General features: G+C 35.6%; 1 protein-coding gene across 3 annotated transcripts; it reads right to left on the bottom strand.

Moving 5' to 3' along the window:
• Positions 1,572 to 12,524, bottom strand: LOC18766423. 3 transcript variants are annotated; one of them, XM_020570327.1, is made up of 14 exons: positions 11,991 to 12,524; positions 11,720 to 11,777; positions 11,163 to 11,588; positions 8,515 to 8,840; positions 8,273 to 8,365; positions 8,078 to 8,168; positions 6,947 to 7,040; positions 6,364 to 6,461; positions 5,585 to 5,654; positions 5,055 to 5,158; positions 2,977 to 3,093; positions 2,778 to 2,854; positions 2,473 to 2,517; positions 1,573 to 2,390 (listed from the first exon to the last, which is right to left on the bottom strand). In XM_020570327.1, exons 3-14 carry the CDS (start codon positions 11,517 to 11,519, stop codon positions 1,874 to 1,876), a joined length of 1,989 nt encoding a protein of 662 aa, XP_020425916.1. In that variant the 5' UTR covers positions 11,520 to 11,588; positions 11,720 to 11,777; positions 11,991 to 12,524; the 3' UTR covers positions 1,573 to 1,873. The 3 variants fall into 3 exon arrangements, with proteins under 3 accessions (XP_020425915.1, XP_020425916.1, XP_007201736.2); XM_020570326.1 differs by having other exon boundaries at positions 1,572 to 2,390; positions 11,163 to 11,777; XM_007201674.2 differs by lacking the exon at positions 11,991 to 12,524 and adding an exon at positions 11,879 to 11,897 and having other exon boundaries at positions 11,163 to 11,777.

The following is a 17,385-nucleotide window of genomic DNA, read 5'->3' as shown; positions in this document are numbered from 1 at the left end:
GCCATGTATCCATCTTTGTTATAAAATTCTCATATCAAATTTCATCATTTAACCAATTAAATAAAAACGAGCAATACAACTAATTAAATAAAACACAAGCAATATAACTAATTAAATAATAGACAAGCAATACAACCTAATGGTTTTCATCATTTGACCAATCAGTGTTGCTTGGTCCATCATCACGAAAAAGCCTTCTTCTCATAACATCCCTTCGTTCTAGCTTCCAAAATGACTTTGTTTCAAAAGACATATGGCTCGTATCCATGGCCATGGTTTCCCGATCCTTCTTGTCCATGTCTTGTTTTTGTGCATACTCCATTTCTCTTGCAAATGCTTCATCTCTTGCCCTCTCATCCGCTTATCTTTTCATGTCTCTCTCAATTCTCATTGTGCCGTTCAGAGCAATTTGCTCCAAAAATTTTGTACAATCATTGGTGGAATTACTTCCTTTTGGCCTTTGCTGCCTTTCTCCCAATAGGCCTTGGCTCCCTTTGAATTGGTGAGTCTTGATTCATCGGGGACTCCAACGGTGAATCTGATGCCGTTGAATCGTGGAACGGCATTCATTCAACACAATGGTCGGACCAATGGGAATAATTTTGAATCTCGAACAATTTTTCACTACCTCCCAACATTGGTGATTGTTGAAAGATTTTTTACCTTGGCCAATAGCACCAAACCACATTTGTGCTTGCATAATCTATAATTTTAAATAAATAATTTGGATAGGCAAGAAAATTTCAAAAAAATAGGACATTAAATTTAATAAAACGGCAATTACAAATAATTTACCTCGTTGCCAAGATTTTCGCTGCTTTGAATGTTGTCCCTCGCTTTTGTCAATGCATCTCTCCATTTCCCTAACTCTTTATTCAAAAATTTTCACCTACTAGCCAAGGCCATTTCCGTACGAGCCAAACCCGACCTTTTACAAAATTCGGCATGAATTTTTCTCCACATATGAGAGAACTTCATCTCATTGCCCGCGATCATGACCAACTTGGACCCAACAATCACACAACAAAACATCTTCCACTGTTGTCCACGACCCTCTGGCTTTCATTTGAAAAGTGAATAATATTGGAAGGAGAAGAAAATGTTTGAAATTTGGTGTCGAAAGTGAAGAATATTGGTAGGTATTTATATAAATAATAATAATAATAATAATATTTTAAATATTTTTTTTTTTTCATTTTTTTTTTTTACACACAAATTGGCATCCGTTGGATTGGAGGAAAAATTATGATTGGAGACACCAGGACGTGACATCATCAACTCTCAGGTACGAGCTCGGGCTCGATTTGTCTTTGGGCTTGCCAAGTTTGGTGGTCCCCACCATTTGCCCGGGCTGTCCAAGCCCACTGGAACTGCATGAAGGGCCTTGGGCCCCTCCCTGCCCGGGCCAGCCTCCTGCACTGGAACCGCTCTTAGGCTGCGACAAAATCGGCACCAAATTAGTAACAACCCAAAAACGGCCCTTGTGGAGTGAGAAGTGGGCCCATTTAATCTTTTTAGCAAAACTGGAACTTGCATACATATTGGGGAAATTTGTAAACTTACAGCCGAGAGAGAGAGAGAGAGACCATGAACTTTCGATTATTAATTGAATATTCTGTACATATTACACTAAGCAAAGCTATAACCCAGCATCCTTTCCATCTACAGAAATTTAATTTACTTTGAACAACACATTTATCACCCTAAATTTTGACATTCAAAATGGCAATGACTTGTCACCCAGCATCAGCCTGCTAACACAACATCACCCTCGCCACAAACCAAGAGCACCCAACAAGGAAAATTGCCGCAGATGGACCCATTAGGCATACCACAAGACCCCTTCGCTTGTGTATCTTTATCTGCCATACGTTTAAATACTTCGAATCGTGTCCACTCGATCAATGACATCTAAAGCTTTGATCCGGTCGATATCAAAGTCAATGACCGGAACGGACGATGGCCTCCTTATGGGAAATGGATCCTTCCTCCGTTCACTTGTTGGGGAGTGATTACTACTCTTACTCAGCCTATTATACTTGCTGAATCTGTTCTTTGCAGTGTCAAATTCCTGACTCTTACTAATGCCAGGCGTAAGTTTTCTCTTACTTACATATCGAAGCATTTCTTGGTCCTCAACTGTTAATATGGGGGATGGACAGTTGGGTTTGTTCGTCGATAACTGAATTGCCTTCTGGTTTGGGGAGCAAAGAGGGGATTTAACGGGAGATCTAATTCCACTGTTTCCAACCCTCACTTGGCTGACCAGATGATGAAGCCACACCACCAGTTCGAGAATGTAAAACTCAGTTTTACTTTTATCAGCATGGTGTAGTGTCTCAATCCTCAGCAAGTCGGTCTGACCAGCAGGCTTTCGGTTCATCTCAGACCTAAAGAATTACAACAAATAAAATTAGGAAAATATTCAGGAGCAATACGCAAATGGAATGGCACCTGCAGTTCAGAACTCACCCAGTGTTTGCCCATTCTCCAACCCAACCAAAGCCATGATGAGCTCTAAATAAATCACAATGCCAAAAGAAGCAGTCAGTAAATAGAATTGTAGGAAAATCAACAGAGGATACAAAAAGCTATGTTCTCATAATTGAAGAACAGGGGACAATAAAAATATTTGAATACTATGTCAATCACTCCACTTAAGTGACAAGAAAAACTAGTGGTATTCTTCCTCTTCATTAATTCAACCAGAGATTCGCAAAACTATAAAAAGAACCAAAAAAAAAAAAAAAGCTTTATCTAAAAGCTTGATGCTTTACTTGGTTGTGTTAGTGGCAATGGGAACTAGCCACTGCAATGTTTTCTCCATTTCAGCTTTGATTTCAGGGACTGTATGCTGCGAGAACAGTTATGAATCAGTACAAAGATGGGCAAACAAATAATAACTTAGTGTCAAGTGGAAAAATAAAAGTTCTGGGAAGTTGTTAATAATCCATGGAGTAAATAAACTATAGATACCTCTTCCTTAACCTGAAATGACTGTAGCTTTGAGCGCAAAGCTGACTTTACACCAGGTGGCAGCCCCTGATATAAATTATCCCGTGTGTTTGGAGGCACAGAACTTGATCGAGACACCTGGATTCAGATGTTAACCCAGAGGCCATGACCCACATGAGTTGATATAAAGCACAAAATTCCCATTTCTCAAACAACAGAACCATAAAACTCAAATTGAAGAGAAGAATGATCATTGTGATTTAACAAAAATAGGAAACTCCCAGTTATTTCCAGATAACTTCTATAACCAGCTATTTGCACGTTTATACACACAATAAAAGAAAAACCCAAATGGAAGAAAGAAAAACTAGTATACAGATCCCAAATGCATGTCATAACTGCTCCTCACAGCCAGTAGATGCTATTTTCTATCCAGATATTCATATTTGGCCTGTTAGTTTTATCTTGCATACTACTTTTCACGAGTTACAATTCCTAAGTATCAAGTTTTTCTTATTGGGTAATATTAGTTTTATCTTGCATTCTATTATTACCCAAAAGACAAGCATGCCCAAATTAAGTGAATTGTGAGCAGAACATAAGTCAAATTCAGGCAGGCCACAATAAGCAAAGATATGTATAGTTGAAGGATGCCCTATTATTACTAAAAAACAAGCAACGCCCAAATTATGTAAATTGTGTGCAGGACATAAGTCAAACTCAGGCAGGCCACAACAGGCTAAGATATGTTAGTTGGGCTTGCCAACTGACAATATCTAACTTCATGAATTTTAATATACTCATGCGCATTGCCAGATGATCCTATCTTCCATGGAATCCAACAGACAAAATCCAATATCTTTTACCACCACTCTTAAATAACATGAACCTTCTGCTTCATAGACACAGCTCACATTTATTACCACACAGAGGCCGTAATGAAGCCAAAGTACAGGAGGGTAATACTTTCATGCTTTACTTAATCAAGAAAAGGCTATGATTTGTGGATAATGACACAAGTATTGCATCAGACACATCAACTTACAATAATATAGACACAACACTATACAGTGATCTCATTTTTTATAGGAAATTTTGATAGAACAGTATATTTTAAAAGAATGAGAAAAATTACAAGCATTCATATTCTTCTTGACAAAATATGCAGAATCCCATAATTCTATGTTTTTTGTCTACGTAAATAAGGGTTTGTCTTTCAAACATCTTTCCATTCATGCAAGCGTAAGATAGCATCTTTCCATCCATGCAAAGGTGTGTCCAACAAGAGTAGACACAAAGCATCTTTTCAAGCGTCCCATGTTAGAAAAATAGAATCAGTGCCACTATTTCATTACCCTATAACAAAGTGAGCTGTTATTAACTTATAACTACAAGAGGATTTAAAGTTTTTTTTTACCTTTTCTTTTTTTTATAAGAAAAAAGGATCTAGAGATTTGATGGGCAGATTACTTGCTGGGTCAACACATCAGTGATTTCCCATCACCAACTTGTCCAAGTTTGAAATAGATTCTTCTTCGGATTTTAACAATTAACTGAGGACTCTGAATAGGTTCACAAATGACATTGCTCAAAGTATATAGGTCGTTTATTAGGAAGGAAACTGAACTTATGCACACATTCAATGGTTATTAGGAGGGGAAGCAACCACCTAAAGCAAACAATCCCACAAGGCATAGCACTACTCATTAAAAACTTTAAAGGCAAAAGTGGGAACGGAAGCACAGACAGATCTTCAGACTTAAGAATAAGAGGTTGCATAGTCCCACAAGAACATGTTCTCGAAAATTGGACTTGGATACAACCCATTCTCACACTCAATGTTGGTTGCTCCACTCAAAGCAGACTCGTGGAACATAAAAAATATATATATTCAATTCAAGTCTAAAAAGGTATTGAAACAGAACCCTAGTGGAAAGTTGTATTTGCACCTTTTTCCACAAAAGTAGTAGAGTATAACCAGAATAAGTTGTTAAGTCATGATATCACATACTAATGCATTTACAGCAAATGATAAGGAAACGAAAAAATATTTTCACAAAGGTGGAATGTATTTAAGCAATGAAATAACATAAACTCACAAGAGTATCGATTTGAGAGATAATATTTGCATAATGCAATGCAAGACCAGCAGACCCCAACTTTTTGTGATTGTTCTGAACACCTTTCACAGGTTTATCAGTATCTGTGAGACCAGACAGAGAAAAATAGCATAAAATTCAGTAAATAATTAAACATGATGAATAGCTTCGACATAATTGTTAAGCAAAATTAATATTACAAGAGAGGCATGATATTATATGTGGCAGCTTAACCAATATAGGCAATAGATATTAGCATTTCTTTTATATGGAGAATCTCAACAAGTTAACAGCATCAGAGAATAAATCTGTTTCCCACGTCTAAGTACAGTCTAAACATTAATATTTTTTTTAATTTACTTAACAAGGTCAACTTTCTACCACAGTTATATGCAATTTGGTGTTAACTTTAATCAAGGACAAGAAGTGCCCATAATATCTTTCTCAGCTTCCTGCCCTACCCAAGGAGGACTGGAAGGCCTCTCTTAGAAGACCATTATCAGAAATTTCATCCTATATTTTCAGCATACCTGCATTACCAAATGCTTCATGAATTTCCAAATGTAAGAAATGCACAACGTCGACAAGTTTCTCCATGACCTGCAAATATGAGATATTAGGTTGGTTGTAGAACAACTTAAAGCAGAATTCTATATGCATAGGAGATGTTTTGTAATCTGCTGGCTTCTCTATGATTTTGTTGTATCCGTTTTTCTAGGATGGCATTGGGGTTGCAGTTTTTCTGTTTTTCGATGTGGACTCCGTGTTCACTATTCTTGTACTTATGTTTTTGTTTTTTAAAAACAGTTGTTCTTGTTTCCTATAAAAAATAATAAAAAAGTATTATTTGCACACCGCACCCAGATTATTTGTTCAAAAGCCCATACCCTAATATAAAAAACACAAGACTTTAACTTAAGACACCTTAGAATATTCCCAAAAAAACCCTACAATAATTCTTCGAAACCAAAAAAAAAGTTCTAAAACATGAAGTATCCCATCACTGGCCTTGTTTTCTAATTTTTACATACTAAATAAACTTTTTCTAAGTGGTTTATTAGGGTTAAGTGTGTATAACAATCCATCTTAGTAACCTTAAAGAGGAGTATTTTTGCTATCTAAGTTTTCATTGAAAGGTGGGTGTATTGAGAAGTTTCTAGCTGCAAATGGAAGCTATCATTTTTATTACGTGACTCATAAAATATATTGCATCCAGTTTTTAAGTGCTACATTCGATTCAATTAAGAAGAAAACTTAATTTCTTCTGCACCTAGATGAGATACAACAAGTAGAAATACTGACTTGCTACCTCTTCCAAAATCCTGGACCAGAGTGACTTTTTCTTCAAACTTCTCACATGCTTCCTTTGACTCTTCAACTCTGCTCTTAAGATTGCAAGGCTGTCTCCTATGTGTGAAATTGGCACAATAAACCAAGTTATAATTGTAACCATTTCGATGGGAAACAAAAAATAGAAGTGAAAGAAATCAAAATTTGAAAACTATGCAAGGATTTGTGGAAAACACTGTTACATGAGGCTAACCACTGGAATTAAGGAGGAAATAGTAATAATTAATTAATTAATTACATACTGAACAAATTTCAGAACTAGTATTAATGTTGCATCATTATTCGACATGGCCACAGCCAAAACTGACCATGGCAAAGTCGTACAGTCGTACAAACATACACATTCAAACATATGCAAAGTAAAAACTCAGCACCGTGACCTCATACATTATGGGTGGAATTTAATCTTCAATAAACCCAGTCATCATCAAAAAAAACAATGGATATATCCAACATAGAATAACTCTCTTAACCTACCAGACCAAAATATGCAGATAAAAGTTTCGTATGACATTGTAAAGGAAATACAAGATGCAAGCTACCTCTTTGGGTGGTATTTGAGTTGTCTTCCTCTTGAAGCTTACGCCGATAATCTTGTTCAAATCTGTCCAAGGCATGTAACTCATGATATAATTCCTGTAACCATGAAAAAGGATTGTCTTTCCTTCAGTAAAGTTCCAAGGAATAGCATCTATCCACCAGTAATTGGCAGTTAGAACATGTTTTGGCACCACCCAGGCTTGTCTAACTATTAATCAAAAAAGAAAACAACAAACACACATACAGCAGTCAAAATCATCTACTGCTACACTCAAAACCAGAGTACCCTCCATAGAGTAATATGCAATAAGCGGGGTGCTCCTCTCCACCATATCCAGCACCCCCTCCCCCTTGATGGAATTAGACACCTAAGAACTCCAATGGTGGGTAAGTAAAGTTAACGGAATTTATTCAACATGCAACCATTCAGCTGATAGGATGCAGTTAGTGAATGCAGAATGTCTACTAAAAGGTCACATAATGCTTCTGCGACACTCAATAGAGCTAATCCTCTGCATGGAGAAGAACTAAATTTAATCATGTAGCTTGAAAGCCCTCCAACTGAATGAGGACTATGATGAGGCTCAACAACGTTTTGAGTTCGAGTCATTAATTGTAATAGAAAGTTTCATACCAATACTTCAGGCAGATTTACCAAATCTTTTTTATTTAACATGCCAGCAACCAAAATCAATTTGGCTCAGATTAGCAATTGACAAATACAAAAGGAAACTTTTCAATTTTTATTATCAGATTCAATCAAACATGCACTATAGAAATTTCACATAAACAAATAAACAAAGAGAAACAGCCTCTCCATCTACGAATTACCATAAAGCATTTGATTCAGCTTCATCCCCTCATCATTGTATTCAAGAAATCAGATTTGGCAAGAAATAGCATAACATGAGTTATATCGGAACCTCATGAAAAACAAATTAAATAAAGTAAATTGATCTAATGACATTGTTATGTCAATCAATGATTCCCCAGCGGAAAGGAGAGACAACAAAGAGCATATACTTATATTCTCTTTAATGTGGTGCATGCTATTACATGAACTGCTAAGGTAAGTCAGGAATGCACACAACTCCAACTGAGAGGCTGCAATCTCTTTACATGTATTAACTTACAGCTGTATTTTGAACTAAGGTCATCAATTGCTGCATCACTGTCTCTGCATCATCCTTCAATTGCCTCTGGGGTGTAATTTCTGAACCCAACCTAAAGTTCGGGAAAAGATAGCATGGGTGGCAGTATGAGAACCTTATCTAAGGAGTTAAACAGAACACACATAAGGAAAATAAACAAGATTTGGTTAAGGTTACTTCTCAAAATAGCGATCCAAATTGTGCCATTGAGGATCTTTACAACGATTTCCAAAACGCACTACTTCTCCAGAGAAAACTTTCAGTTCTTCTCTGCAAGAATCGTACCACAAAATTATTAATTCTTCAATGTTCACATATAATTATTCAAGAAATGACATCACATCAAAATTAATAACAACAATATTTACAGCTCATTCTGATTATCCAGAAAATTATAGATGGTAAATTCAATTACCAACCTCTTGTCTGCTGCAGCAATTCTCAGGAGTTCATCCATATCTCTCGACACTAAATTTTGTACCCCTTCTGATGGAAGCACAACCTCTTTCAAATGTTTGATATTATCCTTTGAAAGGGATTGCATTAAGTTTGAACCCTTGACAACTGTGTTCGCAACTTCAAAAGCCAAAATTGAAATTTTAATCCCTTTTGTTGTCACCCCTGAGGTAAAACCACTGCTTGGGTTCAAATTTGTCATACTACTACCAAGGGTGTCCAATACTTCCACTGCTTTCCCAAGGCCAGCAGTACCAGCCCTACCCAAAAGCGAGCTCACTTCTGATACCTATAAACCAAAAAGAAAAGAAAAAAAACAGTTAACAATATTTAACTACAAAGGAATATTATTTACTTCGGTATTGCTTCAATATCTATTTTAAAAACCAACTATCATGTCCTACTGAAATAAAAGACAAAGAACAAGATAAACAGTAAAATTACCATTAGAATATACGCAATCATGATAAAATGGTAAGTTTCGTCCAATTACATGCACAATGTAATATCACCAGTGTTTTAAAACTCTCATATGCATTGATATAAAACATATGGCTGAAATCAAAGCAAAATTGGGTCATGTTTTTTGTATATGGGCTGGGTCCATAAGAGAACTTGTGAAATTACCAGCCCATAAGTGAAACACAGTGTTTCACTAACCCTCTTCTTCTCTATTCTTCCTCTCATCTCTCTCTGCCTCCATCATCACTCCTCTCTCTTGACAGCGTCATGGCACTCGATCTTGTGGGTGTTGTTGCACCCTCATCAATCTCATCGACGTTGTCTGGTCGCTCTCTCATCCCTCTGATCAGATATGGTTCTGCCTTAGATCTCACTGGTGTTGCTTCGTTGTTGCCTCACCATTGGGGGAGAAAGGTGCGGATTTGGTTTGGAGAATAGGGTTTTGTTCTGTCACAAGCACCTAGGCTGCGCCTTGCTACACCTTTTGGGTGAAACGCTCTGCGTTTAAAGCCTGAAGGCATGTGGAAGCTGCCTTACAGAAAGGTGTGCCTCAAGGCTCGCCTCATCTGCGCCTTCTAAAACACTGAATTTTTGTAATTTTCAACTAATACTTTGATGAGTCGATCCAGACACTATAGTTCTTTATCACTTCCATGGTTTTCCTCATTTCCTACCTTCTTTCTTTTTTTCCCAGTAGAAACTAGATTTTAATAAAATTGATAAATCATCCAAGCAGACAAATAACATATCCCTCCCCTTACAGTCCAACAGCTCCCCAATCACAAAAAAACAAAAAACTAAAACAAGCAAACAAAAAATAAAATTGGGATTTCCTTAGATTCTGAAGAGACAAAAACCCACAACGATGATCAAACTCCATCCCTTCCCCTATAACTGACAAAAATCCTTCTACTTCTCGCCATTCACACTACCCAAAAAGGCATCCTTCACTCAACACCACCATAAAACTTCAGGCTTTAACCCTTTCCCAAAAGCCTATATGCTTCTTTAATCATGCAGAACAAGATGCTAGAATAACCCAGGCTCAAATCAGCTTCCTTAAATAACCTCCTTTCCCTACTATCTAATAACATGTTTTACCTATTTATCCAACAAAAGGCAACACTCCGGAATAAGCCCAGATTAGGCCTGATTTTGAATGGGATTTTTACTTTATGAATCAACTTCTAGAAAATTGTGTTCAAGGGGATGTTATTAAGCACACAAATCTCTACTCTCCATGGAAAAGTATCTATAGCAACCACCAAGTATAGGATCTTCAATTGGAATGACACTTTATAACTGGAAAGCAAACCCAAAAATAGGGCCTTCAATTGAAACAACATTTTCATCTTTTATGTTACATGGGAATGATGGGAAGAGCAAGATGGAAACAAGTAGTGAAAAAGCAAAATCAGATTAAATGGAAGTTTAATGCGTTGTTCTTTTGGATCCTTATAGAGGAGGCCGAAAGACTTCCTATATTCTTTTGGTAAGAATTTCTTTCTAAATGAACTTGAGGAAAATATAAACCATCTTTTTGGTGTCTTTAGTATGAGATTCATCATGCTTGTCTTAAAAATGGAACAGGAAAAGGCTAAACTCATTTCCCACTGTTTCTCACCTCTATAGTAAGAAGAATGTTGGAAGGTTTTCCCTCCTGCTTATCACCACTTCACTAAGTATCCAAATACAGAAAGAATTTTCATGTTGAAAGTATTTCACTTCCATTATCTCCATGTCTACTGAACTACCTCTATCCAAAAGAACAAGGGGCAATAGATGGGCAAACCTTTATCTGTATATCCCAAGTCAAAGGGTCCCAACGATATAAGCCACAACCAACATGAGACCTTCTAGTTCGTGTTTCAAAATAGTACATTCTAAGTAAGGCCTATTAAAAGTCAACATAAAATGTAAGGACTCATCAACTGGCATCCTTGCAACACCTTACCATCCTCGCTCTGATTATTACACTCTTTAGAGTAGAAGCTCCATAACAACTCAATATGGAAGCGTTTGTGATTCCAAGTGCTATAGAAAACAAAATGTGCATCCAATAACCATTCATACCACACAATTTCAAATTATTCATTCGAACGCAACATAGGCAAGGAAAAAAAAACTAGCATAGCAAAGTCAGGATTACCTTTGCAACAGCCTGCTTAGATTTGGTAGATCTATTTTTCTGCGACAAGGCCCTGGACAAGTGAGGAATCCCATCATTGACATCATCTGTAATCAGCCCATAAGGAACCATACTATTTGTCTCTGGCAACATAAACGGGTCTCGCAATTTCTTATCCATGCCATCACTAACCGGAGACGGTGTTGAATTCGTATTCACTTTTAGGGGCAGACCACGAGACCCATTACTTGAATGGCCATTAGCAGTAGGAATGCTTCCGCTGGGAGCATTATTTACAGTGACATCGTCTACAGTGGATCTCCTCGACTTGGAGCACATCCCACCCATTGTGTTGATAAGCCACAAAGTATATTTCATACAAAAGCCAGGACACGAACTTCAAGCCTTTTCAAGAGTAAGAACCAACACAACTCCGACTATTGCTATCTATAAGAAGCTCAAGATTGTAGAAACTAGTGACCAAATCGGAAGCATACTTAACGAGTTCTGAAATCAGAATGATCTAATCCAAAGCTGTGGAATCAGTATTATGGACATTCATGTTTAACATAGATTACCATAGACCCAATTCTGATCACTGTTGGAGTTCCAGTCCAGCAACTATGGGTGACGAAGCTGCCAATCAAGAAAAAAGCCGAAACCCATTAATCAAAAATATTCATAAACATCATAAAACAACAATGAGAGGGAAATCTGCAAACAAAAAACAAACCCACATTCAAAAATTAGATAAAATGCATAATTTGGGATTTTACAAATAGTTTCAAAGCAAACCCAGCAAGAGTAGTTAGAAATTTTAACAGTTAGGGACAGAGATTCTGGGCTTACAGCTGGATCTATAAGAAGATGGAAGAGATTCTGGATTGCACTACTTTCCAATAGGTTCAGGAAACCCAGATGATTATGACAGTGATGGTGATAGGAAAGGAGAGATGAGTTTTCTTTTGGGCTTTTTTTTTTTTTTAGTATAAGAGTTGCAAGAGAGCTACAGTAGAAAAGAGGCTGGGCAGAGCAGAAGAAGAAGAATTGCAAAAAGGGAAAAAAACAAAAAATATACCCAGCAAAGAGCAACAGTGAGTGAGTGTAGGTTTTTCACTCTCAATTTCAACCTCTCAGCCTCAGTCTCTCTCTCTCGCTTTCTCTCTCTAGGTCTGGTAAGTGGTGGCTCTGGCACAAAACAGTCTCTTTCTCTGTGTGAGAGAGAATAGAAAGAGGAGGTGGTCAAAACCCAAAGTCACCAACCGGCCACTGCTAATTAAACATTACACCAGTTTATAAGGAAAACCTATGTCTTTCTATTGAACTGTAAGATGATGAAAAGATGTTTTTGATAAAATCATGAAAATTTTGCACCCAAAACAAATGAAAAATTTTCCATTAATATTTCACCCCAAGATATGTAACCATTAGTAAAAAGAAAAAAATCTCAACTTGTTTTTCTACTTGACTCTTTTTTAATACAAGTTTTTCTCCTGGACTTTACCAATGATTTTAAATACCCAAAAACAATTCGCTTATAGTTTATCACTATGCACTTGGAGACGACTTTGAGTACCACACCTTCTTTCCAATCAGATTCAGATTCTCACCCTCGGCTCGACCGTAGTTTAAAATATCGAGAGTTTTGAAAATATCGGTAATTCAAAAATACAGAGAAATTAATAAAAATATTAATAAAATATCAATGAAATAAAAATTACGGAAATTGTTAGAAAAATTTAGAAATTTTTATTGAAACTTTAGAGGATGTTTACTTAGTCAATTGTCTATTATTTTATTACAAAAAATTAGAAGAAAATGCATGACATGGTGGGTTTTGAGTGATTTAAATTGATTATGTAGTGACCTGACAAACACTGTGACTTTAGAAAATATGTAATAATTAGTAAAAGAAAATTAAACACACCATAATTTTTTAGTTATAATAATTTACTACAATATATTACACTTGATACATATGATAAAATATATGAGCTTGACCGAAAAAACAAAGATAAAATATAGGAGTAACTTAGTAACTTAGTACCACATAGTATCACATATAATGGACAATATTAAAACTCAATAGTGAATAATAATACAACTCCATAATATATAACAAACAAAAAAATACAACTCCATAATAAAATAATAAATAATATTAAACATATGCCTAAATTTATTCTTAGGGAATTTTTTTTTATATGGAAATTTATCCTAGATAATATTAGCTTGCAGAAATTTTAAAGACCTTATAAATATTACATGTCATAGCTATATTCACAAACTCATCTGCAGTGGATTGGATAAGGCACAGTAGGTGGTTGGGAAAGGAAGGGTTTCGAACCCCCCTGCCTGCAAGTAGGAGTGGACACGGTCTGATTTGGTTTGATTCTCACTTCAAATAGAATCGATTCGGTCCAATTCAGTCTGATTCTCACCTCAAGTAGGGGTTTTCTAAAATTTCTTTTGTTTTTTTTATTATTAACTTTTTACTACAACTTTATGTTTTGTTTCATATTTTAATTATGAATGGCCAATAAACTTTTCAAAAGTCATTGTTTCAACTTTCAAATTAATCAATCTAATCCTTAATCTTTTATTCTGCACATCAATTCGGTCTCTCGCATAGACATGTTCGATCCTATCACTCCTTCATCTCTTTTATTGGCTTGGTTTTTTAATTGTATGTCTATGTTTGCTCTGAGTTACTTCACTCAAGTCTATTCTTTTGGGTTGTCCATTTTGGCTAAGTAAATAGACACCCTTATGTGTATTAATAAGAATATCTTGAAGAACCTTACTCAAACCAACACTGATAATTAAAGATAGCTGTTAATGAAGATCTTTTGTTGGAACTAGGGGAAAGTTTTGTTAGGCCTCCTCGTGTGAAAGAATTTTTTCTTTAGATGTTTTGTGTATGCCAGATTTTTCTAGGCTCAAGCTAATCACAAAAAGAAAAGGAACCACACTCGTCAGGTATATAGCAGACATTAAAGACTGGTTTAGACTCTAAATTGAGTATGCTATTAGAAGTATCGGCGCTATGAAAGCTCCTGGTCCAATCCAAACCAATTTATATCATAATTTTTGGCCTAATGTTAAGGAGCTGTTGTAGAAAAGAATAATATTTGGTTTAATGACGCAGCAAGATATAAGAGAATAGAGAGATCGAACAATAACCCTAAAGTAACAATGTATGAATCCACCAATAAACTGGAGTCTACCAGAAAATTGAGTAAAACTCAAAGGTATTTTATTGATAATAAGATAGATAAATTGACAAATACAACGCCATGATTTGACTTAAATAGAAAACAAAGAAACCCTAGGTTCTAGAATAATCCTAAATTTAGCTAACAAGAAAATAATAAAAATCCTTGCTAAAATCATATTAGGAAAATAATATCCTAATAGATAATTTATTCTTAAAAATATTAAATTAAATCCAAATCTTGACAAAATCATAATTATTTCAAACTTCCTCAATCAGTCTGAAAATCCCAATGATACGCCTTCCTTCTTTTCCTAGCGCCACAATTGACATTTAATTGGAATTTTCCTCTCTTGCACGATTTTCTTCCAACTTTGAGCAACTTTATTTTAATTCATTTTTCCCACTATAATTGACCCATATTTCGACCTACATTAAATATTGTTGTGCGTTATTCATCTCACAAAGAGGAATATATATACACGTAGGATTACAATCCTAATCACACTATCAGATGAAACAATTACAAGACGAGTGCTGCTATTTCCACCCACCTGTCCTATTTTCTCACCCACCTTATCTTTAAACTTTTAAAGACAAATTTAACCCTATTGTAAAATGACTTAAAAGGACTTAAGAAAAATTTCTCGCATACAACAGTTCATATATATTATAAGGTCTACTATTATAACTAGAGAAACAATTGCATCTGATGATGATTGAACTTGGTCTTTTAACAAATTCAAGGGTGAGACGTGAATTGGGCGAGTACTGTTGTTTTTCCCTTATCTGTTTGGCATTGTACTCTTTCACATTCCCATGTGTTAAGAATGGGTGTTTTATATTTTTTTATTGCGAAGTTCAATAGATTTCTGGTCCTTGGATAACTTTGGAGAAAAAGTTTTTTACAATTGTAGAAAGCTAAGAGGATAAATACGATTATATTCACAGAATCCATATTTACAAAAATAAAAATAAAAATTACAGCAAAAAACTGTTTTAGTTTGTATAGTAAACATGAGAGGCACACAGAAAGAGAGAGAGAGATGGAGTGTGAGAGATGAAAAATAAGATAGAGCAAAAATGAGAGAGATGTGTGGGCTGTCAGCGAGAGAAAAGACATGAGTAGAAAGAATAAAGGAGAGAGAAATGAGGTAATAATTAAAAGGGTATTTTAGGAATATTGGTGGGTGGAAAATAGGATTGTGTTTTTTAAAATTTATATGGTGAGTGGGAAGATAAAGTGGGTGCGAAAATAAGACAAGTGGGTGGAAATAGCAGCACTTTTACAAGACTATATTAGGAAACCTAATATTATAAGGAATTACATAAAATATAATATAAAAGTCAACACTCCCCTTAAGTTGGTGCATAGATATCACTTATGCCCAAGTTTTCTAAGAACTTCGAAAAACATGACTCGATACAGCCCTTGTAAGTATATCAGCCAATTGGTCTTACATCCTGATTACGAGCACTTCAACAATTTTATCCTCCAACTTCTCCTTAATAAAGAACCTGTCAGCCTCAACATGTTTCGTCTTATCATGTTGCACAGGATTATGAGCAATATCATGAGCATCTTGGTTACCACAAAATAACTTCATCAGTTGATGAGGTGCAAAACCCAAATCTTGTAATAATAGTTTAAGCCATAAAAACGCACAAATTCCAAGTGCCATACCTCTATCGAAAGAGAGAGTTGGAGAGATAAAAAATAATAATCTAAGAGGGACATACGACTGGATGAGAAAACTATATAGGTGCTAGAAAATTAAACAACTTGTTGGTACCTATGGATATAAAATAAGTAAGGGTAAACAAAATGCTTAAAAGGAAATCTTAAATGTCCTTAGTCCAATAAAACTACAAGTACTCAATCATGTAGGTCAGTGCATTAACAAATGAACCAATACCATACATAGTCAAATTACCTCATACTCAACAAGTGACACGTAGATTACATGCAACTATGCCCATCATGCCTATTCAACATTTGTCCAACCGTAAGGTCTTCCATCAAAGACTCATCACGCTTAAGATAAATGTTATATATTCCTAATCAGTTAGAAATTAATCAAACCAAGCTAGAATGAATTCTGCAGGACGTGTGATTGGCACCAAAGAAATTCCAAATCATTTTCATACAGCCTACTCGACCAAAACACACAAACAATGTATTTATTAATTTTTATTTATTCAACAACCGTCGTTCATAAGATGCTAACGACTATTTTGATCCCCTTTTAGAAGTTATTCATTCCTATCGTAACCGTGATTGTAAAGTACTCCTATAATTATAACTTTTTTGATTGAAGTAGATTGTTAAATTTGAAAACAATTTTTCGATTGAGAACACTAGCCTAATCAGTTTGTGCCTTCAACCAATACTATACGTCATTGCTATTCTTGTCCAATCAACGTATTTATCTTGACATTCACATACATTGACAATTGCCAAACTTCATTATAGATTCTAACATTCTTGGTCTTGGTAGCCATATGAACACCAGAAATTTCTTGCAAATAAGGTCAAGGACAAGGACATATATGTCAAGCTAAAGAAAGGACTTTTTTTTTTCGGGGTTTACACAAATGCGACCAAAGAAGATGTAGTTTTCAGCATTTAATTATGAGACCCATGCTTTCTTGTAAGCAATGCTATGCTATGCTTTGTCTTTGATTAAATCCAAAATCAGTTGCAGGACTTCCTTGTAGCTTTATGATTAGCTCTTGTCGGGTCAACTGAGGAGTCATGAGATGTAGGGTTCTTTGAAAATGATGGACGTGAAGTTTTACATTTGGATTCTTCTGGTCTGAGCACATAATGTGTGTCCCCTTATGTGTATCACTTTCATCAAATAAATCTAGACCGTCCATCTTTTCAATGTTTTTATGATGCCATTTTCAGATCATGGCCCACATGCATTGTAATGGTATTGTATAGTGCATGTCTTGATTTGCAAATTATAAATGATGTCTTGCCATTGTTTTCAGTAAGACCAAGTCAAGTGCGTACCTTTGAAGATC

The sequence above is a fragment of the Prunus persica genome, chromosome G8 (genome assembly GCF_000346465.2).
Source record: "Prunus persica cultivar Lovell chromosome G8, Prunus_persica_NCBIv2, whole genome shotgun sequence".
Taxonomy (NCBI): Eukaryota; Viridiplantae; Streptophyta; class Magnoliopsida; order Rosales; family Rosaceae; genus Prunus; species Prunus persica.
The sequence above is the reverse complement of the archived record's forward strand: the minus strand, read 5'-3'. Positions and strand labels throughout refer to the sequence as shown.

What these genes read in the sequence shown, in the direction of transcription:
- LOC18766423 (XM_020570326.1), bottom strand. Translation starts at nt 11,519, where the DNA reads ATGAAATATACTTTGTGGCTTATCAACACAATGGGTGGGATGTGCTCC. An exon ending in CTAAGCAGGCTGTTGCAAAG is followed by an intron (nt 8,841 to 11,162) that starts GTAATCCTGACT and finishes TTTGGTTTATAG; the next exon opens with GTATCAGAAGTGAGCTCGCT. An exon ending in CATTTCAGGTTAAGGAAGAG is followed by an intron (nt 2,855 to 2,976) that starts GTATCTATAGTT and finishes CTGTTCTCGCAG; the next exon opens with CATACAGTCCCTGAAATCAA.